The 26247-nt window shown below is 40.5% G+C and overlaps 1 protein-coding gene and 3 long non-coding RNA genes across 27 annotated transcripts; all 4 read right to left on the bottom strand.

Moving 5' to 3' along the window:
* Positions 1 to 7366: 7366 nt before the first annotated feature.
* On the bottom strand, positions 7367 to 10168 carry LOC127764759 (uncharacterized). 15 transcript variants are annotated; one of them, XR_008015953.1, is made up of 5 exons: positions 9572 to 10168; positions 9081 to 9194; positions 8790 to 8890; positions 8612 to 8707; positions 8252 to 8502 (listed from the first exon to the last, which is right to left on the bottom strand). XR_008015953.1 is itself a non-coding variant. In XM_052289674.1 (4 exons), exons 1-4 carry the CDS (start codon positions 9703 to 9705, stop codon positions 8500 to 8502), a joined length of 288 nt encoding a protein of 95 aa, XP_052145634.1. In that variant the 5' UTR covers positions 9706 to 10168; the 3' UTR covers positions 8252 to 8499. The 15 variants fall into 15 exon arrangements, 2 of the variants coding, with proteins under 2 accessions (XP_052145634.1, XP_052145633.1); XR_008015948.1 differs by adding an exon at positions 7367 to 7671 and having other exon boundaries at positions 8277 to 8502; positions 8790 to 10168; XR_008015950.1 differs by having other exon boundaries at positions 9081 to 10168.
* Positions 10169 to 14061: 3893 nt separating this feature from the next.
* Positions 14062 to 15157, bottom strand: LOC127764645 (uncharacterized). The gene is made up of 3 exons (XR_008015927.1): positions 14878 to 15157; positions 14663 to 14737; positions 14062 to 14582 (listed from the first exon to the last, which is right to left on the bottom strand). It is a non-coding gene; the product is annotated as an uncharacterized LOC127764645 (long non-coding RNA).
* Positions 15158 to 17556: 2399 nt separating this feature from the next.
* Positions 17557 to 21618, bottom strand: LOC127762832 (uncharacterized). Of its 6 annotated transcripts, none has more exons than XR_008015598.1 (4): positions 21112 to 21510; positions 19236 to 21018; positions 18561 to 18734; positions 17557 to 18259 (listed from the first exon to the last, which is right to left on the bottom strand). It is a non-coding gene; the product is annotated as an uncharacterized LOC127762832 (long non-coding RNA). The 6 variants fall into 6 exon arrangements; XR_008015600.1 differs by lacking the exon at positions 17557 to 18259 and adding an exon at positions 18266 to 18463; XR_008015601.1 differs by lacking the exon at positions 17557 to 18259 and having other exon boundaries at positions 18266 to 18734; positions 19236 to 19490; positions 20967 to 21018; positions 21112 to 21504.
* Positions 21619 to 21805: 187 nt separating this feature from the next.
* On the bottom strand, positions 21806 to 24725 carry LOC127762831 (uncharacterized). Of its 5 annotated transcripts, none has more exons than XR_008015595.1 (5): positions 24595 to 24725; positions 24244 to 24303; positions 23827 to 24169; positions 22734 to 23168; positions 21806 to 22666 (listed from the first exon to the last, which is right to left on the bottom strand). It is a non-coding gene; the product is annotated as an uncharacterized LOC127762831 (long non-coding RNA). The 5 variants fall into 5 exon arrangements; XR_008015593.1 differs by having other exon boundaries at positions 21807 to 22666; positions 23827 to 24107; positions 24244 to 24504; positions 24595 to 24713; XR_008015592.1 differs by having other exon boundaries at positions 21817 to 22666; positions 23827 to 24107.
* Between the last annotated feature and the right edge of the window lie 1522 nt (positions 24726 to 26247).

The raw sequence follows: 26247 nt of genomic DNA, 5'->3' as shown, positions 1-26247 counted from the left end.
TTGACTAGGGACTCATACGTAAACATGGTTACGAAGGAATAAGGGGTAAACAATAATCAAGGCATGGCATAATCACAAGTAGGATGTTCATCATTGCATGCAATTTTATTTGTAAACAAAATAATTTCACAATTGGGATCAACATGTTCAAGGAATAGTGATGACTTGCGTGCGCATGATAGTCCTTATTCTTGATATAATTATTGTTCAACCTTCACCTCCTGGAAGTTGTAGACGTTGCCTTACGACTGACCAATACACAATTTATATAATACGCGAGAAAAACCAATATTCAAACAACATTCAAATATGCACAAACAAAATATATTTGATGAGGTCGAACCTAGGGTTGCTCATATTATTCGCGCTTGCTGATGGATTCCAACATGCTAAGGGCTAAAGTTTCTTAATCTTTCTGTTGTCATGGTGGTCTATTTAGGAGCTAGCCAACATAGTATAAATGAGATACATATCTGGCTAATATGTGGTTTAGTCTAGCTAAAGGCTATGGAAGGATTATGGCTACACATGCATCGATCTAAATAAAATGGTCATATACTAGAGGTTCTGTTGTCGTCGGATGGATTTGGGATCAAGCAATTAATCGCAGGGAACCATTTGTATTATTATTTTATTGATGGAGGCTTTGCTTTAATTATGAAAATATTTTACTTGTCACAATAAATTAGAAAAGGTTAATAATTATCCATGCTTTGTATGTTAGAGTTGTTTAGGTTAATCATATTATGGTTACAGATTATCCCATCACATAATTTTACAATGAATAATCCTAATTTACAATTGAACTATAATTATATGAGATCAAGATTTATAACTAGTATTTATCTAATATTCATGTTTGTCATATAGTCCCTCTAATTTAATATATGCAACAAGCAAATTAATACTATACCGTATAGCTATAATGGGATGTACAGTATAGGTGTGTGCACAATATCTTAATATTGAATCATTTATTTGAATAGTTGCTATTTACTACGAGCTACACAGTACATGTGATTTTAAGTGGATTTATGAGTAAGTTACCGTCTATACAACTTAAGGGTCGATTTCCAACCTAAACATATACTACTGTATAGGAAATGCCGTTAATTAATTTCGTGCGGGTGATTTTAGTCACACTAGCTCTATTATTATCTCTCATAAACAAGTTAAAGACTCATCTACGTGTGTTCAACTTTTAGTCACAATGTATAAGGCTAAACATTATTTATACAATTTGGACGTCACGAGTATAATTATATATTGACATATATTAATAAATGGCACTAGTATTTCCTATGCTTTAATTAATTTGAAACAATGCTCCTAATTAGTTTACATAGGTTTTACAGTGAGAAAGCGTGTTAAAGACAATTATTTGACATCTACTTTACAGTACAATATCAATTTTATTTATTAGCACATTTTTAAGTTAACTATTATGCATCATCTTGATATTAATTATTTAATAATTATAAATATATTTTATCAAATAAATAGTGAATTATATACCATTGGAAAGCTTATGAATTTAGATGAATTTAGGTTCAAGTTTCACTCAAATCGGAGCTAAAATGAATAAGTTATGCTAGTGTAAAGATTCAAATTTGAATTAATTCTAATAATTACGAAATGGTACTGTTCCTAATTCATTTATTTATAATACAACCTTATCCACAAGCTATAGTGACTGACAGGTGGGGTCTTCCTATTTCTTTTCTTTTATTTTACTTTTCTTTCTAAAGGAATCCATATGGGCAAATGACAGGTGGGCCCTACTCCTTTGACTAGGGTCAAACCGGCCATTAAACCCGGTAGGGCCCGCTTGTCATAGACTCGAAACTATAAACTCTCCATAACTAGATTTTTAACCACCCGGACCTACATGTAATAGACTTAACTAATAAAGATTAAGAAGGGGATTACTATTTACTAATCACGTGGGGCCTACTCTAACCTCTCTTCTCTATTCTCTTTTCTCTCTCTCTCTGCTTTCTTTGTTTTCTCCTCTCTCTCTCTCTCACGGCCGAGCGGCGCGGCGTGGCTACCGGCGACGAAGGGAGGCAGGAGGGCTTACCGGACCGGCGGCGACGGCGGCGGGGACACGGCGGCGGGGTGCGGCGTGGCGGCGGCGAGACGCCGGGGCATGGCAGCGGCGGCGCGGCGGCGGAATGCGGCGTCGGTGGAGGGGAAGAAAGAGGAAAAAGGGGAGAAGATGGGGGAATGGCGTGGGGTGGGAAGGGAAAGGGGGGGGTATTTATAGGGCTCGGGGGAGGGGTGGCCGGCTTTAAACGTCGACGGGATGGCGCGGCGGCGCGGGGCTCAGGGCGATGGCGACGCGCGGCGACGGGACGGCACGGCGCGGCGTTGGGATGGCGAGCGCGACGACGACAGTGCGCGGCGCGGGCGGGGCTCGAGGCGGTGATGGCGACGGCGGTGACGCGATGGCGCAGCAGCGGCGCGGGGCTCAAGGGCGACGGCGTCGCGATGGAGCGCGGCGCGGCGATAGGACGACGCTCGGCGCGGCAGTGGAGTCAACGGGACGGCGATGGTGACGGCACGCGGCGCGGTGATGATGACGACGTGATGGCGACGGCGACGTGACGCGCGGAGGGGTGAGGCTCCAGGCGACGCGACCGGAGACGGCGATGGCGCGCGGCACGATGGGACGCGAGGGGGTGCGGCAGCGGCGCGCGCAGAGCGAAGCAACGGCGCGCGGCACGTCTGAGCGACGGCGACGGCGACACGATGGGGTGCGGCGGCGCGGGGCGCAAGGCAGCGGCGCGGCACGGCTAGGCGCGACACGGCAAGGCAGGGCAGGGCTAGGCGCAGCGCGGGCAGGGGGAGGGCAGCGATGGGATAGGGTCGAGCACCTAGGGGGCAATGAACAGTACTAGCCGATTTATTTGGATTTTATTAGGTGTTTTTTCTAATTTAGAAAATGGACTATTGCCACCTATTTTGTTACAATGTGTTTCACACAAAATCTATGTTATTCCATCGAAATTTATATTCAAATTTAATATTGAACATATCCTTATTATTATTATATATTTTTCTGAGTTTTCCTATTTTCTTACTTTTAGGGCTTTGGTTGATTTATAAATTGAGAAAAGTTGCAAATTAATTTTGTATTTACTCCTAAGCATTTGGGTGACCGTATTAAGTGTTCAATGTGAATTTGCCCAAAATTTAATATTGTCCAATATTTAAGGTTTATTAAAGATTCTATAATTTCCTATATTTGGGATTTTGGTATTTATCTGTTTTCACACATATTGGTTTATCTTCATGGATTGGTTTTACCACCACATGGATTTCTATAATTTAGCATTTGTGATTCAATTCAAATTATATAATATCTAATTATTTTTTCCCAGTAAAACTATTCTATAGATAGAGTTCCATTTATTTGAATGATTATCATTTCCTAAGTGTTTATATTTCATGGCACGCATCACATGGTTCAAGTATTTAATATTTGATCCATAAATTAAATTAGTAATTAACCTTCCCTTTTTCTGGCTTTGTTTTCTTGTGCGTAAATATTTATAGGGTTCATAATAAATATCTTATTATTATAATTATTACTTAGTTGTATAACTTTAGTTTAATTTTCCATTGTGACAATTTATAGTTTGGCAAGCAAAAGCAACCATAACATCCAGCATGATGCAAAAATTTTAAAAAGTTCAAAATTCTAGTGATTTTGATTGTCTTGAATTTTCAGGGTGTTACATCCACTCCATTGCTGTAGCTAGAAGGTAGCTGCAACTCACCCCGAGTTCATCTCTTTTGATTTCGGTTGAAGCAGACCTAGGCAACGTCTCTTGCCGTCAGCCCGAGGCCTTGCTCTGTCTCTTGCCATGAGGCCTTAGCCTCGCACGACCCTACGTCCAGGCTGCTGCCATGTGAGCGAAATCCGGTGGAAGTTGGAGAAAAGGGGAGTGAAAATAGAAATCGATTTCTGAGATAGCTATTGAGCTGAATGAGTATGAACTTTAAAAATCCATAACTAATTCATATGAACTCCGAATTCAGTGAACCAAATTCCTATAGATTCATAAAAATGACCAACTTTTGTACTGGTTTTCCCAGTAAAAATATAAATAGCTATATGTCTCCCTTGTGTGGTCTAGCTCTTAATAATTTCGTAAGAAATTATTGGTAAAAGCTAAAATTGCGAACCAATTTTGTTGAGCTTATATTTTAGTAATCTTTGCTATTGTGAAGTATTTGGCAAAACTACCTCTTAAATCTTGTTTAGGACTTTATTTAGCATTCCCATGATTTTAACTTGTAAAACCCATATATGAATAATGACAAAACATATAGCTGTGAAATATTTTTTCTTAGGACCTGTGAGTGATGTACTTTACTCTAAAAATAATCATTATTATGAAATCTTGGTTTGAAATGCATGTTACTTGTAATGTACTAAAGGAAACATTAATATTTACAGAACTGCCATTTTCAGCACTTGAGAGCTTGTCATTTTCATATCTCCCAAACCATAAGTGATAATCTTGTGATTCTTTCACCTAAATTCAAGTTAAAATATGATCTACCCACTGTATTTATTTCATAATTTATTGATCATTTTGCATGTGCATGTTTATTTGGCTCTTATTCGCATATTGCTTCTTTTCGGTAGATTCAGAGAATACGGAGAGTAACGAGCCATATCCAGAGGAGGATAGTGACTACCCTCAGCAGCAAGGCAAGCACCTAAGCATATAGAACCTATGCTTTCTCTAAAAATGATTTGTTTGCAATCTATACGTATATATATGCATGCATTGCCTAGATATTAATATTGTCGGTTTATGGTGTATGGGTAGAACCTATTTATGCATTTAGTTCTTGTGATATTGCTATCTTTATACCCTATTACCACTAGTCGGGATTACTTGGGATGTCTTATTCATTAATGCTTAGCCATGCTTAGTGCTAATAGAACTGTAGGGATGGACAGTGTTGTTAATTGTGGTATATAGACAACTTGCATTATTGGGCATAAAACTTGAGCACTTACACTAAATAATGGTTGATGAAATATGTTGGACTTGGACGGGTGATAGGGCGATGATGGGAGGTTGGTTTCCCCTGATGCAAGTAGCCCCGTCTAGGTCATTAAGGACCGAACATTTTGACATCTAATCAAGCACCCTACGTACTTACCACATACCTTATTTGGGACCAGCTTGTTCTTACTAGTTCTACTGTGATCATTTATACCACTGTCACATCCTGATTTTCGTTTTAGGATTTATAAATTATTTAATAAATTATTATTAGAATTTATATTAAATGTTCACTAATTTACAAGTGAAGTTAAATGTGGGAAATAAAATTTCCTAAATATAAAGCATGGCTGGATTTAATTTTTATTAAATTCTCCATGGTTAATTATACTCTCTGGAATTTTCTCGGATTTTTTGGAGCTCAATTCCTAATTTTAATCTTACAAACAACATTTAAGTAATTATCCACATATTAAATTAATCATTAAATGGTCTAATTATAATCTTGTTAAGTACTTCGAGTGTCCAAGTATTTTCAGGATTTTTCTTGAAATTATTTGAGCATTGGAAGTATTTTTAACAATTCAAAGATCATTTCAGTGATTAATTTAATTGGAAAAGTAATTAAAATTCCTCTTTTCCTTTTCGGGCCGAAACAGGAAAAGTCCTCTCTCTTTCTTGGCCCAATCTCCTCTTTGCCTGAAGGTCGTACTCGCGAACCGGTCCTTAATTGTCATGAGTACGACCTTCGAAACCATGTGCTCACAACCCACCATTGACAAGTTTTAATTATCAATTAATTATCATAACACGATTAACCTTCGTGAGCTACCATTAAATATAACCATAAATAATAATGTAGAATGATCCATCCCATTAATGAGCTAATGTTTCTAAGCATGGCTAAGCAATTAGATTTATATATATATATATATATATATATATATATATATATATATATATATATATATATATATATATATATATAAAAGGTTCAAGCTAATCAATTTGTTATCCAAGGTATCAAGGAATAGGGTAATCAATGCAAACTGGCCATAACAAAGGAATAGGTTCACACCACCCGGTGACATTCGAAAAATAAATGCACAGTTGAAATAAATAGAGAATTTAAATATAGGATCAACATGGTCAAAGGATTGTGTTTGGGATCTATATGACTTGCCTTGCAATAATCGGTCTTCAATTAGTCTTCTTGAACACTTCCGACGCACTCACAAACCTTCGCAACGATGGAAACGACAAGCTAACACGCAAAACGAGGAAAAAGACTAATAAAAACCAAATAGATCATGATTTTAGATGAATTTAGAGACTTGAACGGCCTCATTCCGAGTTCATCTGAATTAGTTATGAATTTTACAAGATTAAACTGATTTTAGCCTTATACAGAAAAGGATTAACGATTTATTTCAGAAAAGAAAAGGGCTTTATGACATCATCACCGGAACAAGGCACTGGACCACACGGCCACCGGCGCTAGAGGACTCGGCCGGACCAACCGAGGGCATCTACGCGAAGGGGACGACGAGACAAACTCACCAAGGGGCGGCACGACGACGAACGACGATGGAAGACGACCAGCGACGAGTTCCGAACGGCGGCGAAGTCGGGACGACGACGACGGCGACTTTCCGGCGACGAGCAGCGGCAACGGAGGGGTGGACAGGCTTCTCCTCGGTGCTGCGATGCCGAGGGAGGTGGCGGCACAGGTTGGGGACGAGGCGACTGCTAGGGGCGGCTGGAGCGGCTGCCGGCGGTGGACAGAGAAGACGAACGCGGCGACGACGCTACAAGCGACGGCGGAGAGAGGTAGAGATGCCAGCCGAAAGAGGAGAGGGAGGGGACTCTATTTATAGCCATGGGAGAGAGAGATCGATCCAACAACGAGAGAATCGGAGCCGGGATTTTCTAGGGTTTGGTTTGGAGAGATAAACACGAATCGAGCTAGATTCCGCGTTGATTCTTGGGGATAAAGTCCGATTCTTGGGGGAAAGGATAGAGGAGGATAAGAGGAATATTTCCCCTCAACTAATTTTGAAATAACACGAGAGAGGAGACCGGATTTGGAGGGGAAATCGACGGCAATGGCGGCATCGGGCTCTATCTCCAGCCGGCTGGAGGTTGAAGATGCCACTGTAGAGGCAGGGAGGAAAAGTAGACTCTGTAGATGGTAGATGCACGGGCGTCATGACAGAACACACATTTTCATTGCATGTACCATAGAATCGTAATGTTGGTGTTAGCCTTACAAATATATCATATTAAAAAAGAAAAACATTCTGAGTAGGCTACCAAATCCAATTGTTGAGGCTGTCTGAATCTTATCTGTAGAGTCCTTATTGATCTGTTCACAGTTGTCACGGTCTTTTGGAACATTGATTTCATTTTGGTTAACAGCGGCACGCTTGTTTGTCAACTTGGCATCAATTAGATTAGTTATATCGGCAAAAGGACCCAAGGGAGGTGTTTGTAAAATTAGGAGGAAAAAATATCTCAATCGAGCAATGACTATGACTATGTCTGGGTGGATGAAAGTCGGACCTGATCTTTTCAACGATCTTGAGGCGGAATCCCCACCATTGTTATCCATTGCAAGTAACTTCTTCAGATTTTAAATGCAACTCTACAAAAATCAATTTTTGGTATCAATTAAATCCTCATAAGCTCATAACAAATTCGACGTTTCCTCTCTAACTATAACTGAAATATATAGATTGTGATGTGGGGATCATGACGTGAAAGAGCTACCAGAAAGGTAGATGGGTAAACTGCACAGCAGAAAATTAAGACAAAAACATGGTGCATGTACTGAAATGGATTTTTTAATACCATAATATATAGAAGACACTAAGCAATAACAGAGAATCAAATCAACTTCACCATTGCACCTATATGCTTGAATATATGAATGATAAAACCGATCCCAAAAATAAGGAAATAAGAATCAGGGTCATGCGGAGAGAAGAGATTTTATTCAGTGCCCCTATTCTGTAATGATTCTTGTTCAGTGCTTCTAAACATAGCTCAATCAGCTATATAGGCACACAATACTCCAAGCAAAAGAGCACATGCCAAAAAAAATAATTTGTCCCCTGTCTACATGAGCAATGCAAATTTCGAAGCTGCCACCACTACAGTTATAAAATAACCATGCCATTTAAGGACACCAAAGCTACATATCAAATTTATTTGACACAATACTATGGATCAAAAGAGAGTAGTCAAGACCTTCGATCACAAACGGATCCAAGATACTTAGGTCTGCACAACACCAGAAAGTTAGATGTCCACACAAATACACACATACAGACATGAAACCCCAATCTCACACAAGAAACCCGCAAGAAAAACAGCCTTCACGCTTCAAACTCTCATGAGAGATCTCATTCCCCGCTTGCGCTAGGGACACGAGCTGTGGTTTGCCTTCTGCAACAGCAAAGCTGTGGTTTGTCTACTGCAACAGCAAAAAAATAATCAAAACATGCAGCCACATCCTTTTTAATCAGCAAAAAATAATACATAACTCAATAAAATTGACACAAGAGAAGGTTTGCGTGACTCACCTTGGAGAGACTGGAGAGAAGGTCGATCATGATGGAGAACGATGGTGATGGGCAAGGTAGAATGTTGATTTGTAATAAATTTAGCACATTATCTACCTAAATGAAATGAAACCAAATCAGCGAGAGAGTTTAAAAAATAAATTACCGCTGACCTCCTAAATACAGTAATCACACTTACAGCAAAAAAAACTTCATTCAGTTTGGATGTTTCATCAGCAACTTCACAACTCAGACACTACCATAATGAGATGGTTTTAATTTTTCACAAAATGATCTCATCTACAATGTATAGGACACCTGGTCATATGCACGTTAGTAGTACCTCTCCCACAATTCAAGGCAACACCAGAATTGGACAACGATAATTAAAAATTTATGCCTTCATTGGATTGACTCATAGCACATACAAAGGTTAGGCCCTGCAATTTAGTAACAATTGACTGTTGATCATAGAAAGCAATGTCAGAACCTTTTTTTCCAGATGGTCAATTTCAGAAAGACTTCCCCCTTCACAAAATTTCTTTGTTCAGAGATCATAGTACAAAAGTTGAGTGCCTTTAATTAATTGCACAGAAAGGTCCATCTACAAAAAAAATGCAGAACAAGGGATAAATGGTAGGATATAGTGTTATACTGACCAGATGTATGTATGATATTTCGTCACAACCTGACCATGTAAGTGGGGTGATAATTCTGCAACCACCATTAAATCTAATTGTCATTGTCATTAAGGTGAGTCAGTGTAGGTGCTGTTTTTACTTGCTAGCAGTATGGTAGAGTATGACTAACATTATGGTTTTTATAGCATGATTGAAAATTGAAATAATTAAATAATGGTGAACTTTTGGGGCTGCATGAATGTCTAGGCTGAACTGAATTTTTGCCTAACTTTTTGGGGGAAAAAAACTAAAGGCATTTGATCGAGCACTACGGGAGCAATGGCACGAAGCAATGTAGTACATGTCAAGAGCGTTGGGCACAGCCGTCCATGGCCTGCCGGCCTGCTCGACCCCTGCCTTGACGTGGTGGGAGGCGACGGTGATTCTCTGTGGCGGCGTGACGGAGATCACACGGCAGGAAGAGTGCGCACGCATAGGGGGGCACGCAGGGGAGCAGAGCGGGGATCGACTGCGTGGCGTGGATGGAGGCGGTGGCGTTTGGGGGAGAGCGAGGGGGCGGGAGGCGAGGAGACAGGCGGAGGTAGGTGCTGGAGGCCGTCGGCAGGCGATGGCGGGGCACGACGGCGACGAGCGTCGACGGCAGGCGATGCAGCGTGGAGTGCGAGGTGGAGAAACGCCGGGGACGGGGATGTGGGGCGGCAGACTGGACAGCGGTGGAGGTGGATATGACGACAGCGCTCGATCCAACGATGGGCGCGGCGAAGGGGATTCGGCTACGGTGGAGGACGCGGGATCGGTGGCGGCGATCTAGGGGGAGGTGCGGGACGGGAGGAAGGTGTGGTGCCGCCGCGGATTGCGGAGGCGGAGGGGATTCGCGACGAGATGATGAGCCGTGGCGGATGTGACCATGGCTACTTTGGATATACCTGTTGCTCACATCATGGATGAGCAACAAGATATCAAGTTCGAGTCCTCCAAGTGCCAGAATCCAATTCGGCCACCTGCTATACTGCTGACTTCAAACGGCCGCCGAATCTACATACGACCTCCGTTTTCGGCCCATGAGTACTTGATGGAAAGCTCTCGGAGTCCTCTTTCCAATGGATCCAACCTCATTGCCAAATTCCATCTCAGTCGGCAGAAACTGAAGAAACAAGGTGTTGCGACACCTGTAATGGGCCTATGGGCTTGTAACTTCGTCTGGGACCCAGGCCCAAGTGGGGCCCATGTGGGGTGCGCCCCAACCAGGTGGAGGACGACCTAGAGGACCTCCCACCTCCTTAAATAGCTAGGTAGCCCTTTAGAGTTTCTGGGGTTTTGATAGATTAAAGTTTAGCCATTGCTACTTGCTTGCAGCGCGCGTGTCGGCTAGACCGTCCGTCTGCTTGTTCTTCAGAACCCCAACTTATCATTTGTATTAAATTCCTATTTGCAATATCAGATTGATTTTATCTTGTTCTTACTTGTTTCTTCGATTTGCTTGCAGGAATAGGGTTGATCTGCACCAGCAAGATCAATAACCCACGGAGAGGTGTATCGATCGCTAAAGCGCAACACAACGTCTCGTACGGTTGTAGTCGGATCGTCAACATTTCTCCCAAATCGTAGTTATCACAACTCACCGAAAGATCGGGCCAACAACAGCCTTGAGTGTCGAGAGGAACTCAGGGTTCATCAGTGGCGAAGGAGAGCGGCGCGAGCATGTTTTTTTCTTTCCTGATTGTGGATCGCGATCCGTAGGAATCGCGCGTGGGTGGTGCGGAGGAGGAGCGTGTCGCCATGAAACGTGTCCATGTACGTTCCTACATTAGAGCATCTCCAACACCAACAGCATCGCTATTTTTGGCTCTCCATTTGTCTATTTAGCTAACTAGCCAAAAAGATTCCTCTCCAAACCTGCTACACACTCCAACAGACTCTCCATTTTAGACTCTCAAAATCCTAACGGCTAGTTCCCTCTCCAAAAAATCTGCACTCTCTATCCACTCCAACAGACTCTCCATTTTGGACTCTTCATATTCCAACGGCTAGTTTCCAACGGCTAGTTTTTCAAACCTCTATATATATGTCACCCCTCATACTACCTCTCTACCACTCTACACTTCACTTTCTTTGCTTGCTTCTCCACCACCACTTCATAATGAGGCGCCGTAGTGTAGCCATGCAAATTGCTTTGGAGTCATCGTCATCGGATGATGACGATGTGTTTATTATGGCAACAACAGTCATGATAGAGCATCACCAACGAGCCCAACGCAATGTAGGAGGTAGAAGAGGTTCTATTCCGGGGCATATAGTGATTAATCGCGATAGAACGAAAAGACTTGCAAGATTAATGAGGGACTATTTTTGTGATAATCCTACATATGGTCTGGTTTTGTTTCGTCGAAGGTACGCAATAATCATTTTACACCATTTTAAATATTTTGTTTTCATCGTTAGTTGTTCCTATTATAATGATACTTTTTATATTTGTTAACTTGTAGGTTTAGAATGGCTCAATCTTTGTATATGCGCATTGTGCATGCAGTACAAAATCATGATTATTATTTTGTTCAAAGGAGAAATGCTGCTGGAGTACTTGGACTACATCCATTGCAAAAGATTACTGCTGCTTTACGAATGCTTGCTTTTGGTGTGCCCGCTGATTTTTTGGATGATTATCTTGGTATGGCTGAGAGCACCATTTTGTCAAATCTTAGAAGGTTTGTGAGAGCTATTGTTGAAATATTTGGGAATGAATATTTAAGGTCTCCCAATCAAGATGATACTAATAGATTGCTTGCAATTGGAGAACAAAAAGGCTTTCTAGGTATGCTTGGGAACATAGATTGCATGCACTGGAAGTGGAAAAACTGTCCAACAGCTTGGTCTGGCATGTACCAAGGCCATGTTCATGAGCCTACTATAATACTGGAAGTTGTTGCTTCGAAAGATCTTTGGATTTGGCATGCTTTTTTTGGATTACCTGGTTCTCACAATGACATTAAGCATGAGTTTGCTTGACATATAGAGTACATTGGTTGTAGCATGGAAATGGTTAGATTTGTTTATGTAATGGTTTGACATCACCTTCTTTGCTTCATATAATGTCCTGTATAGAAAAGGGTTTATGGCTCATGTTTTCTTGGAACAATACATTGTTGATGGCTAAGGATTGGATCAACCATGTGATTAGGTGTTCTCTTCTTAAGCAGGAAATAGGAAATTAGAGGGCATCCTGATGAAGTAGCATAAATGCATATGTGCACAATCTCCGCAAAAATCGAGCTCAAAGGTACGCATCTCCTTCGATTTGGAGAACTGTGAAAAATCTGATCCCTCCATTTTATGCCATCTGTTATGTCTTTTGGAGCACAAAGGATTTTGGTCTGTGTTTTTTCATTTATGTGAGATTTCAGATTACTGCATCATCTTATTTATCAAGAACTATAAATTACTTTGTTCCAGAAGTCCATTTCATAATCTATATTAGCTATTATTTTTTAGATCTATCTTGAATGGACTTCAAGCTTGATCAAAATTTCTGTCTGTTCTCTAACCGCTATTCACTGGCCAAATAAGGGCATCTATCGAGTTAATGTGGACTGATGGCATATATTGTACATTAGTTGTGCGACTAATAAATTCAGTTGAGTTGCTGATTTATTGTTTCACAAATGAATTTAGTTTCACTCTATTTTCTTCTTAACAAATCTTTTTTCTGTTAATTGCATATACATGTTCAAATCCCTTGTCATGGAGATATAAAGCTTTAGTGAACAGTCAAGGCAGAGATTTTGCATCTTTAGTGTATTGTAGATCAGTTGATAACTATGGATCATTCATACATGATTCTGGTCGCTCAATAATTTGTGTATTGTAAACATGTTTATAATTCCTGCAAATTTCTCCTACATGATTCCTTATTCATGCAAATTCTGTTCTTCTCCCTCTAATTGGCCTCAATTCACAGATGTGAGAAAACAAAACATGATGGTATTCAGTATCGAAGCTAAGGTATTTTTCTTTCCTTTTTTGCAGTCATAAAACTGGATTGCAGACAGCTACCTCGGTTCTAAATTCATCCAGGGCATCGCTTCATATAAGTTACTGCAAGGAATTCTGCACTACAACTTTCTACACATAGGAGCAAGATGGTAAGGCACAAAATGCATAGTAACAAATAAAGGATAATGACTATCGCTCTTGGGCTATAAAAACTTTTATGTTAAAGCATCTCATATGATTAAGGAAACTGTATAGCTATAAAAGTTATCACAACTGAAAAAAGGCATTAGTGTCCCAGATATTCTCGGCTTGTGGAATACAAAGTTAGAAGAAATATTTCTCAAACATTATTGCAGTGTCTTTTTTTTTTCCTTGAAGAAATACTAACGACTACTAGATTACTTAGAAGCAGCTATCAAAGATGAAAACTAACGCGCCAGTTGGCAAAACCAGGTTAAATCAGGTTATATGTAAGCTCAAGTGATCTTGCAGTTATGTTGAGAAAAATTATTAGATCTATGTGTGAACTCACTAATGTTTTTAGGGTGATGCTTGATAGTCGCTGAATTACCAATTTTAAAGTTCAATTCAGATCAAATATTAATTATTTGAAAAAATTAGTTATATAGCATCAAAGTTCCCGTTTTTGGTTTTATAGCACCGAAAGTTACCGGTTCACTTTAATAGCATCCAAAGTTCACCTTGTTCCCATTTTTAGCACTTTCGTCAATTTTTCCGTCCGTCTTGATCGTTATTGATCCAGCCACACACATGATATGACATTTCTACCCTTCATTGACATGCATTATACTTGTACTTGTGAGGGGTAAAAACGTCATATCGTGTGTGTGGCTGGATCAAGACGGACGGAAAACGATCGAGAATTGACGGAAGTGTTAAAAATGGGAACATGGTGAACTTTGGGTGCTATTAAAGTGAACCGGTAACTTTCGGTGCTATAAAACCAAAAACGTGAACTTTCGATGCTATATAACCAATTTTGCCTAATTATTTATAGAATCGGGTTTGTCTGAAACGATATAAAACAATATGTTTTCTTGAACTTAATAGGCTCACTTTTACATATTCTGCCTATTTGTGACGACATGGTAGAGCAGAAATACCGAGAGATCGCCTGGGTGAGGTAGACAATTGCCTTCATGGCGCCCAGGTTCTACTGTGGCCCAACATGTTCTTTTTTTACAGAGGGTGTACTCCGTCACCGAGAGGAGTTGTCAATCTGCACCATCACCACCTGGGAGGCCTCCTTCTGTGTCGCCATAGAGGAGCATTATCAATCTGTTCCGCCATAGGCTCATGTGTCCTCGATCTGAGCCGCCATTGCCAGATGTGTCCTCGATCTGCATGAGACAAGGATGTTGCTAATAGCTGATTAACGCAATAGGGTACAAAATTATGTTGTTCTTGGAGGAGACTATACTATGTATGTCTTCTCCCTGCTGTAATGTTTGAGTTCCATCCATCTAATTTAGAGTTATCTAACTCAATGTTCCCTCTGTTCAATGACAATAATAAAAGGGTTAATTAGATCATGCCATTATAATTTTCATGGTTTTAAAATATGCCATTACAATTCAACTATTTGGAATTATACCATTATAACTTCAGAGTTATTAGATAAATACCACTACTTACCTCTTCAACCCATATTCTAAATGTTATAGACGAAATTACTCTTTTCTTCTTCCTTCGTCTCCTCCCCCCTCTCTTCTGTTCATCCTCGGAATCTGACGGCCGGAGAGCTGCAGCTCGAAGCAGCGGCGGCAACAGTTCGAGGGCCCCGTGGTCGCCCTGACCTGTCCCCTATCTCCCTGCTGCCGCAGCTGTCAGGGCTGCCGCACTGCCTAGAGATGGTCTGTGACGCTGATGCTACGCATGGCTTCCAATCTGCATCAACGAAGAGGAGCAACAGCAATATCTGTGGGATGAGTGATTCTCCGGTGCTCTCTGCTGTATGATACTATTAGTAGAAACGATCTTAGCCATTGATTTATTAGGCTATAATGTTAAGTTTTTCTTTATATGATTTGTGCCTTCTATTCTTTTTCTCTTCGAGAAATTTGCATGATTAGATCTCGCGCATAATGAGAAATTATTTTTTTTATCTCTTGCCTTTGATTTGCGGTGAGAGGATCACTTGTCATATATATCAAGCAACTCATGCACTTGAATAGCGCTATTCAGTTTTTTATACTCCTATACGATTTGTTTGGATGAAGATGCATGAATACATGTTCACATCAAAACTAACACGGTAGCTGCTAATTGGGTAGCCAGGCTGCAAGATTGCTTATCTGTCCTCGATCAGGACCGAAAGCCTCGTGCCGCCGCCTTGATTCATCATGGAGAACAAGAAAGCCCAAGTTTAAGTTTTAGCTGAGTCAAAAATATTTGTCTGACTTTTTCTCCGATGTTTTTATTTTATTATTTTATTAGACAATTATCCCTTACACGGTTCTACTACCATTTACTAAGTTAGTAGTAGAATAGATCTGATCCCTTAGATTTAAAAAAAAAATTGCTCCGATTAATTCTATTACCAATAGAGAGCACCGGAGAATCACTCTTGTGCATTATTTGTAGAATTTTAATTATCGTCGATTACCTATCATGGGGTTTGCAACAAGATAATTCCCATCTTTATTTAAATTTGGTGCAATTGTTTTTCTGGAACTTTGATGTTTAACACGTAATGTCACTGATCAACTTTATTTCAAATTCACTAGGACCTTGTAGATGACTAATCATTGCACCATTCTCCATTTAGCATTCGAATAGTTAATAATGTGGTACTGTCATTTGTACCGTGGAGATTGAAGCTTGTGGAGCAGCTGAAATTCAGTTTATGAAACAATGCTTCTGTCCAAGCTTGTGACGACCAAGGTGCTATTTGTAGTTATCTGTACAATGAAGATTGAATCGGAATTTATTAACAATTCTTGTGCTTGCATTGCTTCATCATAATTCGCCTTCTTTTGCATGATCATAATGTTACTCATGTCTCTGTATGCCATGAGTTAACTTTTTTGTTTAGCTAAGTGGTATTCCGATTAGAGGGGCACTATTTTATTTCTTACCGTGATGTTTTATTCAACTATTTTTTATTGTTCTTGTTATTTAATTAGGAACACTATAAAGATGTGATATAATTATTGTGTATTAATGTTTTTGATACAACAAACATACACCCGATGATTATCTAACATCATTGTTCTTGGTGTGATTTGAATTCATAAATATATTTTCTTCTTCCATTGCAACGCAGGGGCACCCACTAGTAACTTAAAACGAAAGGAAATAACTTTATCATGACATTAAAAGTAGATTCGTTATGGAGGTAAAAACATGAGTCTATCTAGAAATTAAATTTAATCAGCAAAAATTATGGAATTGACTAAAAATAATAATAAAATAAACAACTCACAACATTATGAATATATAAGAAGTAATTTAATCAAATCGAAAAGTAATTTATATATATGATAAAAATAACTTACATATATAATAAAAGTAATTTACAATGTAGATATTTCTTTTCTCAAAATATAGTAATGTAAGATCTTGTTGTAAAGATTTAATTGCAACAAACACAATGGTGTAATCGGATTATAAATCGAATAAGTAATTTAAAAGAAAATTCTATAAGAAGAAAAAAAAACAATACATGTATCGCTTGGTGTATTAGAGCATCTCCAGCATAGCCTCTAAACATAGCCCTCAAACAATTTTTGAGAGTTAAGACCAAAAACTGTTTTGAGAGTTAAGACCAAAAACTGAGATCCAACAGGACCCTTACTAAAGCCCCCAAAATAGGAAGGCACTCAAATAATCTCCTTAGGTCCCCAGTGCTGGGGCTCATTTGCGGACCCATGGTGGAGGAGCGCGGGAGAAAATTCCCGCTCTTCCCCCTTTTTCTCTCCCGCGTGTTGTCTCTGGCGGCGATCGCACCCTGGTGCCCCTCGTCCATGGCGCCCTCTCCGACGACGTCCCCCACTGTCCAGATCACGTTTCAGATTTTTGTGAAGTGTTTTATTTTGTTCTTGAGCACTATACTTGGAAATTATCACTGTTAATTATCAAATGAAGTACAATTCATTTATCGATTGTGATTAATAGAATATAGCCTACTCAGTTTGCATTATCTGAACATGGAAATATGAATGATTTTTACAACCTTAAGGACAGTATCACTGTTTCTTTGCGATCCATCTAAATTTTGAATATAAACTATAGCATAGTTAACAGGAATTATGATCCATGTGTCCTTTACTAGTAGGATATGTCATTACCACGTTTGGCCTTTGGAGTCCTTTTTTGTTAATTATTTCTGCAATAATTTATATTACTTTCATATTTGTTATTTATAATCGAACCATTCATACTTTTTCATACTTGTAGGATGTGTTATTTTTAATTTATATAATGGATCATTGGATTCACATAGTCCATTTTTGATGAGCAATTTTCATTTTCATTGGTGAATTATAAATCTTGGTTGCATGTTGTTGTATATGGCACTGTGCCCACACCATATTTACATGTTTGAAAATTTTAATTACTAGTAATATGCCCGTGCTAACGCTATGATAATATTTTATGTAGTTCAAATATTGCACATCCAAATCGCCAGAGAAATGCTTCCACATTCCGTTGTTCTTAATACAAAATGTAATACACATAAACCACAATAACCACTTGATGGTTTGATAACTATACATCTCTGGGAATCGCATGGGAGGGGTAACAAATCTAGTTAAGTAGCAAGGAATTCGGGAGGGGTTACAAATCTAGTTAAGTAGCAAGGAATTATCTCAATAATAATCTATTATACGCATACTATGACCACTGATTCAAAAAAATATTATCCAGATCCCCACAAAACCTCCACAATTCTGATTGATCCAATATGTAGGAGAGTAATAAGGTATCTACAGCCATTGCATGCTTCAGATTTATTTAACAGCCCAATAGCCCATTATGCACTTCATTGTGTTGAACTTGAAATGCCTTGCTTGTGCTACAGAGAGGTGAAACGAAAGGTGTTTCAAAACAAAGAAAAATGCTAGGCCTTGATCAGCATAAATTAGTTCATTTAAATTTTAGCTTGCTCAATGTTTTACATGGCAAAGAGTCAGCATAAACACCAACATTAAACAACACCATATCTTAAGGGGAATCATGCTTGATCATCAAGTGGGGAATAATACAACTATTGACAATCCTGCCAATTAGGTACAACACAAAATCATGCAAATCAGTGTATCATATTTCAAAACGATAAGTTGACCAAATCATGTAATACCAGTCAAAGTACACACCATGCAGTCAAGCTGACCTCACCGCCCCAGAGGTCGTCGCCTCCCCAGCACTTCACCAGGACAGCCCCTTCATGTGCCCTACGAGGCTAAGACCATGATGTAGGCATCCACCTCTGTTGTCATTGGCTACCTTGTAAATAACACTCACTGTAGCTCAATAGATGCCAAACCACACTGTTAAACATAAACATGAGGCACATGATTTTTTTTTGATAGAAAATTGGAAAAGAAAACATTCCAAAATAGCACAAATTATTTGTACTGATAAATCGAAGATTATTTGAAAAGTACATAGAAGTAAGGAATGCACTGGAAAAGAACAACATCATCTCAAATATGGGACCTGATCACTTAACATGATATCAAATCGAGCAGTTCATGAGCAGCAAGATTTCGATGAGCAAGAGCAGTGAAATAGCACGCCAAAGTCCAGAAATTACATCCGTACATGCTACTATCAGCATGTATACCGCTGTAAATTCAGACAGTACATGCTACTCTGAACATGTCCATATGCTGTCAAAATGCTGAATATGACTGAAATTCTGAAACCAACGACATGGGATCAAGTCTCAACCCATCGTCAATAGAGCTCCGACATTAAGATAAAATCCATACATATATAACCCTAAAAACTAATGCTACCCTCAGCCCGGTATACTGAAAAATAGTTACCTTTAATATATGATGCATCAACCCTCACTCCATTCTCCAGCAAAAAGCATCAGCCACAACCATGGTTCCACAGATCATCGTCTGCTGCACGTTGTCCCAGGTTTTTTTACCAGGCTGCATTCTATCTTTTGAAAGAAATATTATGTACAGTGGAAAATTACTATAGACAAGTAATTTTACCTCTGTTCATTGGTGATTTTACCGTATGCTATATACAAGTAATCTCGAATATGGGATCTTTCATGATATGCAAACCTGAACAATTAAAAATCAACAGCTTCCCAATCAGCTCCTAGAAACCACAGTTCACAATAGTACACTGAAACAACACAAAACATGAATGTAAACGTAAACGTGGGACTCAGGGAAGTGGACAAACTATTTTCCTAGGATAAGATGCATAGATTATTTTCAGTTTTGTTTGCCTGTTTCACTTTTTTTACATGGCATAGTCTCAGCATATTTTCCAATCAGCACTATCGTATATAGTCATGCATCTGAATTTTTTAAAAAAAGACCTCTATGGTATTGATATATGCTATAACAGGCATATAACACCTGAATAGTTAACGCAATCGTAGGACAGAGCTAATTCTGTACCCCTGTACCCTTATCAATTTGAAAACAAGTGATTTTTTTAAGGGTGACAACAAGTTACAGCGCTGGTTATATACTTGTGATACTCCATGCAAAAAAAATGAAGAGAATGGCACCTAATTTATACACTTGTCCTCATCCATACAAAAAATGAAGAGAATGCCATATAATTTCTCCCAAGAAAGTAAAATTAATCCAAGGAACCATATTCTGGTTAAATATTACTAACTACCAAGACAGTGATATTAATCCAAGGAATTTGAGTTTTTTTGACAAAATTTATTCTGCAAATATATGTTGAGAACACAGTATTCATGATTCATTCTGTAACCACCATTAAATCTAATTGTCATAGTCATTAAGGTGAGTCAGTGTAGGTGCTGTTTTTACTTCCTAGCAGTATGGTTTTGAGTATGACTAACATTATGGTTTTTAAAGCATGATTGAAAATTGCAACAATTAAATAATGGAAACTTTTTGGGCTGCATGAGTTTCTAGACTGAACTGAATTTTAAGCAAGGGTAAGCAATTTTCCCTTGCTTCAACAATTTTTTTCCATTAGAAATTACTAAGAGGGAACCGATTGCATAGTTGTCTACAAATTGCATTAAAAATAAGAAGGGTGATCAGATGCCCTTTCTTTTCTTAACATTTCCTCTTATTTTTCTCCTTCCCTGAGAGCACATGGGAATTCTTTTCCCATGATTTTACAAAAGTACAGTTATGAGATTCCGTAAAAAATGAAAACGTAAAATGATCTAGATTAAATCAAAATACCCATCCAAACATGCCAAAAAGAAAATCAAACTTTAAAGATTCGTATGCCCAAAGAATCTAATCACTGATAACCTTGTGAAAAGAAGTTGTTTATTATGGAATAAACCAGCTGCAATGCGAGCGATATACGTAGGGTAAAAAATATTAAATTCACAGGTGTAACTGTAATGGCATATCAGTGACCAATCCTAGAGAAAAGACACGTGAGCTTCACCCATGATCATCAACAAGTAAAGATTGCAATTGTTCACAGTTGGTTCATGCTGTAAACAAGAATCTATAGAAATTGTCGTTGTCCACGAGCTATAACACACAAGCTATCATACTACGAGATGACAGATATGAGATATGCACAACATTTTAATATCGATGAATCGCCTCGCTGGCTCGCTGCTGCAATTTATAAACCCTTCCCGCAAACAAAAAAGGGTGATTAGAACAAATAGCCGCGAACAATAAAAATAGCAAACAGACATGAATCAGTCTATTAACGTAAACTTACCGGAGCGAAGACTACACGCGGTGATCAGGATGCCGGTGGATGACGCTCAGTGACGGAGATCGAGGGCAAAGAAGTCGGAGGTGGCAGCGATGAAGTCGTCGACGACGGGCAGCGAATCTTCGACGACGATTTGTGAGCGACGACGGCGAATCGTGGGCGGCGGCGCAGAGGAGATCGGTGAGGCGGCGCCTATCTGGATGCTGGTGCGAGCGCGGGGGTTCGTTCCCATCGATCCGGCGGCGGCGCAGGTGGAGCTGCTGCGGGGGGTTTGGGATTGGGGGTCGGCGCGACGCGGGGAGAGCGAGGGTGCGGCGATGATGGCGGATGCGGTTTCCGTGGGATTGGGATATGGGAGCGGTGCGGCGATTCCGTGGGATGGGAGCGACGCGCGGTGGGAGGTGAGGGAGGTATGGTTCGTTGGATCTGAAGCGGTGGATCATTTTCGTCCGTTAGATTTGATGAATGAAATATGAAAGATGTAAGACCCAAAATATGAAAGATGTAAGACCCAGTTGGTGGATTATAGGGTAGACTAGTAGCATGCCCGTGCTAACGCCACGGTAATCTTTTGTACTACTTACAAATTTCTAGCTGTATTCACCAAATTAATTAGTATTTTTTTCTCACACATATATGAGAGGTATCGGAGACATCTCTGAATTTTATTGCCACCATTTGTTTATCTGTTCACATTATTTTCTTGTGATCAGGGTATCAGACCTTTTTTTAGACAAAAGGCTTTCGCCCAGCTTTACTAAAAGCACGAGTATGATACATGTATTGTTGGGGTTTCAAGCTTAACTTGCAACAGCATCGGACAAAGGCAAAGTTGTTGGCTCAGCAAATAGGCAGAACAAGCCAGTCTGAGTTACAGAACAAAGGAACAAGCTAACCTAAGCTATCTCTCTAGGGAACGTTCCATCTCGGCACAAAAACGATAGCAAACAGTTGCAGAACCGCTGGATAGCTAACCTAAGCTATCTCTCTAGGGAACGTTCCATCTCGGCACAAAAATGATAGCAAACAGTTGCAGAACCGCTGGATACTTATAGCTAGTTGGAAAATCCATCTTCTTGATCATTAGTTGAGACTTGATCCTCACATCTCGTGAATTTTGGCAAGCAAGAAGTACCCTGCCAGTTTCGAAGGGATGAAAGGTCTCCATTGTTGCAAAAGGGAAACAACTCTATAAGGCAAATGCAATATCTGAAAGCAATTTGTTTTTAACACCCAATCATTTCGGGTTAGCGAAATGGCCCATGTTCCTACAGAGAACAAATACAAGAAGGTAATATTCTGATTTTGTTTTCAGGATATTGCAGCATGGACATGACCTCAATTCTAGAATTTGGGATTCTATCTCTTGCACATCTCTAAAATAGCAACTGCAGGAACTTTGCTTGAGCACATTTGAACATTAAGTGATCAGGCTATATTGCATAATATATTTGAACATTAAGGGTGATGTCTTGCACTTGTTGCTCTGTACAACAGATTTTGGAGAATGGAATTGTCGAGCTGTGAAGTCCATGAAGGCAGAGGTTCCAGATTTGGTCTGTACAGAAGGATTCATCTCAACACAGTGCAAATTAGGAGTCAAAAAAAACATCATGACAGAATACCTGTTCAAGTGGGGAGGCAATGTCCATTGTGTTCAAGCAGAAGGCACAACTGGCTTCGTCGATGGCATGCCATCAAAAACTGACACATGATGTGATACTCCGTAGAACTTAAGTGGAAAATAAATAGCTAGAAGGATGCAAAGGTCATCCCTCGCAATTGCTTATTGAAGCGTATACTTAATGGGAAATGCAATCTGAATCATATTTTTCTATACAGTGCACTCCAAGTAAGATGTGAAACTGTAAGTAAAGAAATTTGCTGCCAAAGCGTTGTACTCGTACATAAGAATAACAAATGGCCTTGTTTTCTCATAACTGCAAAACAGATTTAATTTAAAGAAAAATGGAGAAATCATAGATCTTCAATTCCTGTTTTGTAAGCTAAATTTGAGACTATTTGAGTTTTCCCTCGGGAGAAAATGCAAGCATACCTACCTACAAATCAACAATCATGAAAATAAATTAAGATTAGCATATTAATTTATTATATTTGGCTTAAACACACAATCATATTCAGTCGTAAACCTTTATCTGACTTTCATGCACAATACTCCAATTGATAAGATGATTAAGCCAAGATGCTACTGTAGTATTGCCACATGCTTGTCTACGTGGGTCATAAGCTCCTAAGACAAGCATACGACATGGATTCCCAAATTACCACTCTAAATTGACACTTGCCATCTTCTTCACCCCTTTATTCCATGGATGGCAACCGTATACTTTCAGGGTGACAAGATGCATCCATACTGATGAACCATATCACAAACATACATGCATCCCCCACGTTATCAGATCTTTAAGAAAGAAAAATTTTGATGTGAACATACAAGCAGTAGGATCATAGTCAGTTAAACATATTATTCATGCACTACCATATCCTTTTTCGCGAACGCATGCACTACCATATCCTGCTATGTCTATCTCCCCAATGGCCAGACATCCAATCTAAGCTAGACATATTCTTCAGAGTTAAGAACCAACAAATTTGCAGTAAAACTGCCCAGAGTGCTAAACAAATCATGGATGTCACACTGATGCAATTAATCCAACATCTTTAATTGTGCCAATTTAAATTATTGAGAGAGATTACCCTGTGGTTCAATATATTACCAACGCATTACACAAGTAGTAATTGGTATGGCTCTGACTGATCGGGTTAGCCTCCAGGAATCAGCACAATTCCCCGCCGTCATGCATGAAAAGATAAACACAAGCTGGATGTCAAAAGGAAACCAAACCAATCCACCTCAGAACCAAATCTGAATTCATGAACTCACATATTCCAGTCACACTTTGAGGTAGCGGAGATCCTTCTTGTAGAGGTCGTCGTCTGGTCGTAGATCACCACCAGCCGACTTGAGCAATCCCCTCCTGTCGGAAGCAGACAAGGCCAGCAATGAGCAGCAAAGCTTGCGGAAACCACAGATAAATCCCTAAAATGCCAAAATCCTTCGGCTCAACCAACTGGTATGAATTAACCGGACTAAGAGAGGGATTTATTGCTTACTCTAGCCATGGTTGGAGCGGATCTTCGGCGCTGTACTCGTCGATTGCCTCGATCATTTTCCTGAATAGGTAGATCAATCAAACAATAGACAAAGAAAATCACGAGACGAATCCCCTCCCAGCCTCCCCGACTCAAGAAATCCGGAGCAAACCAAACCAAAATCAAGAACCAAGAGAAGCGGCGGCGGCGGCGGTGGGAGTCGCGGAGGAGATCGGCGCGGTGGAGAGGCGGGGGACGGTGGTCAATCCGGGCGACGGTGAACTGGCGGCGCGGAATCGGGTGAGATTGCGGTGAGGCGGAGGCGGGGTACGGTGATGGGGATCGGAGACTGCCAGATCCAGAGGGTCTCACCGTGGATGTGGGCGGCGCGACGAGCGGCGCACTCGGCGCCGGCGGGGGTTGAAGACGCGACGGGGAGGGGTGAGGGCGTGATGTGTGGGGGGGTTTGGCAGGGGAGCGCGGAAACAGAGGCCGTGATGAGCGATCGCACGCGGAAGAGAGGTAGAGCTGATCTCGATCGTTCGATCGGGGTAGAGGAATATGAGCCGTTGGATTTGATGAATGAAGTGTGAAGGATGTAAGAGGTAGTTGGTGAATTATAGGGTAGATGAAGTATGAAGGATGTAAGACTCAGTTGGTGGATTATAGGGTAGATAGATGAATTTGAATTGTGGTGTTTGAAATTGTTGATGAGGGCATCATCCACTATTACCCGCTGGCAAAGACGCAATAAGGGGCCAAGTTGTCTAGTTGTAGTCGGGCGACGACCGTGTGAACTTCTGAATAATCCTACATTGCTTAGCTTGGGAGGAGGAAGCCACCTTAAAAGGGAGAGCCACCCCTCCCCTATTGGACTAATCTTTTAGGGAGATTGGGCCTTTCCCCGAGTGGGTGTGCCTAAGAACTGTTGGGGCAACCTTAATTTATTGGAGCCAACCCCATAATTTATTGGGCCTCGGCTAACCCCACCTACCTTGCTTAGCTTGGGAGGAGGAAGCCACCTTAAAAGGGAGAGCCACCCCTCCCTATTGGACTAATCTTTTAGGGAGATTGGGCCTTTCCCCGAGTGGGTGTGCCTAAGAACTGTTGGGGCAACCTTAATTTATTGGAGCCGACCCCATAATTTATTGGGCCTCGGCTAACCCCACCTAGGGCGGAGGTATCATTTGGTATCAAAGTTGGGCCCTCAGCCAACCCCGCCTAGGCCTGGGCCGGATGTATCATTTGGTATCAGAGCAGAGCTGGGCCATTGTATCATTTGGTATCAGAGCTGGGCCCTCGGCCAACCCCACCTAGGCCAACTTCGTGGTTTTAGCCGTGAAACACCGCACAAACTCACTTTTTGGGGAAAACACTCTATAAACGTAGTAATTTGCCAGCGGACACCGCGCCGATTAAAATAGTGTATCTGTGATGATGAAGTTTTAGTGGGCCCGATATTTTACGTGGAGTGACCAAAATGCCCCTGTGCCTTACCCAGCAGCTTTCTATTGCCAATTTGCCATCTCCTGTGCCGCCGCCGTCGTCATCTCCTTCATATCGAGGGTCAACGGCTTGTCCATCACTGTACCACCTCTGCAGCTACAGTCCATGCTGTTGTCTTTCGCTGTACCACCACCGCAGCATCATCAGCAAACACCACTACCGATTCAGCTTCAGCACCACATAATACCAATGATGCCACAGTCCCAGCTCCAACCACATCCACAGAGCAAGGAGGCCAACACCATTCAAGCGCCGCCGCTAGAGTAGTACGACACGAGGACATCTGGTGGTGGCGGCATGTCGTCATTGAGGTTGCCGAAGTGGGAAAACATCGAGAAGGAGAGAAACAAGAAACATCTCAAGGACACCTAGACATGACCCTACTACCATTAGCTTGACGCTGATGCAGATATACCTATCAAAAGTACATTGTTCTTTACTTGCAGATCAGAACATAAGGTGAACTCGTTTCTCTCTAAGTCTATGCGTGAAATATATGAGAATTTGATGCTACATAAT

Source organism: Oryza glaberrima, chromosome 2, assembly GCF_000147395.1.
Source record: "Oryza glaberrima chromosome 2, OglaRS2, whole genome shotgun sequence".
Lineage (NCBI taxonomy): Eukaryota > Viridiplantae > Streptophyta > Magnoliopsida > Poales > Poaceae > Oryza > Oryza glaberrima.
Note: the sequence above shows the minus strand (reverse complement) of the source record. Positions and strands in the feature narration are given on the sequence as shown.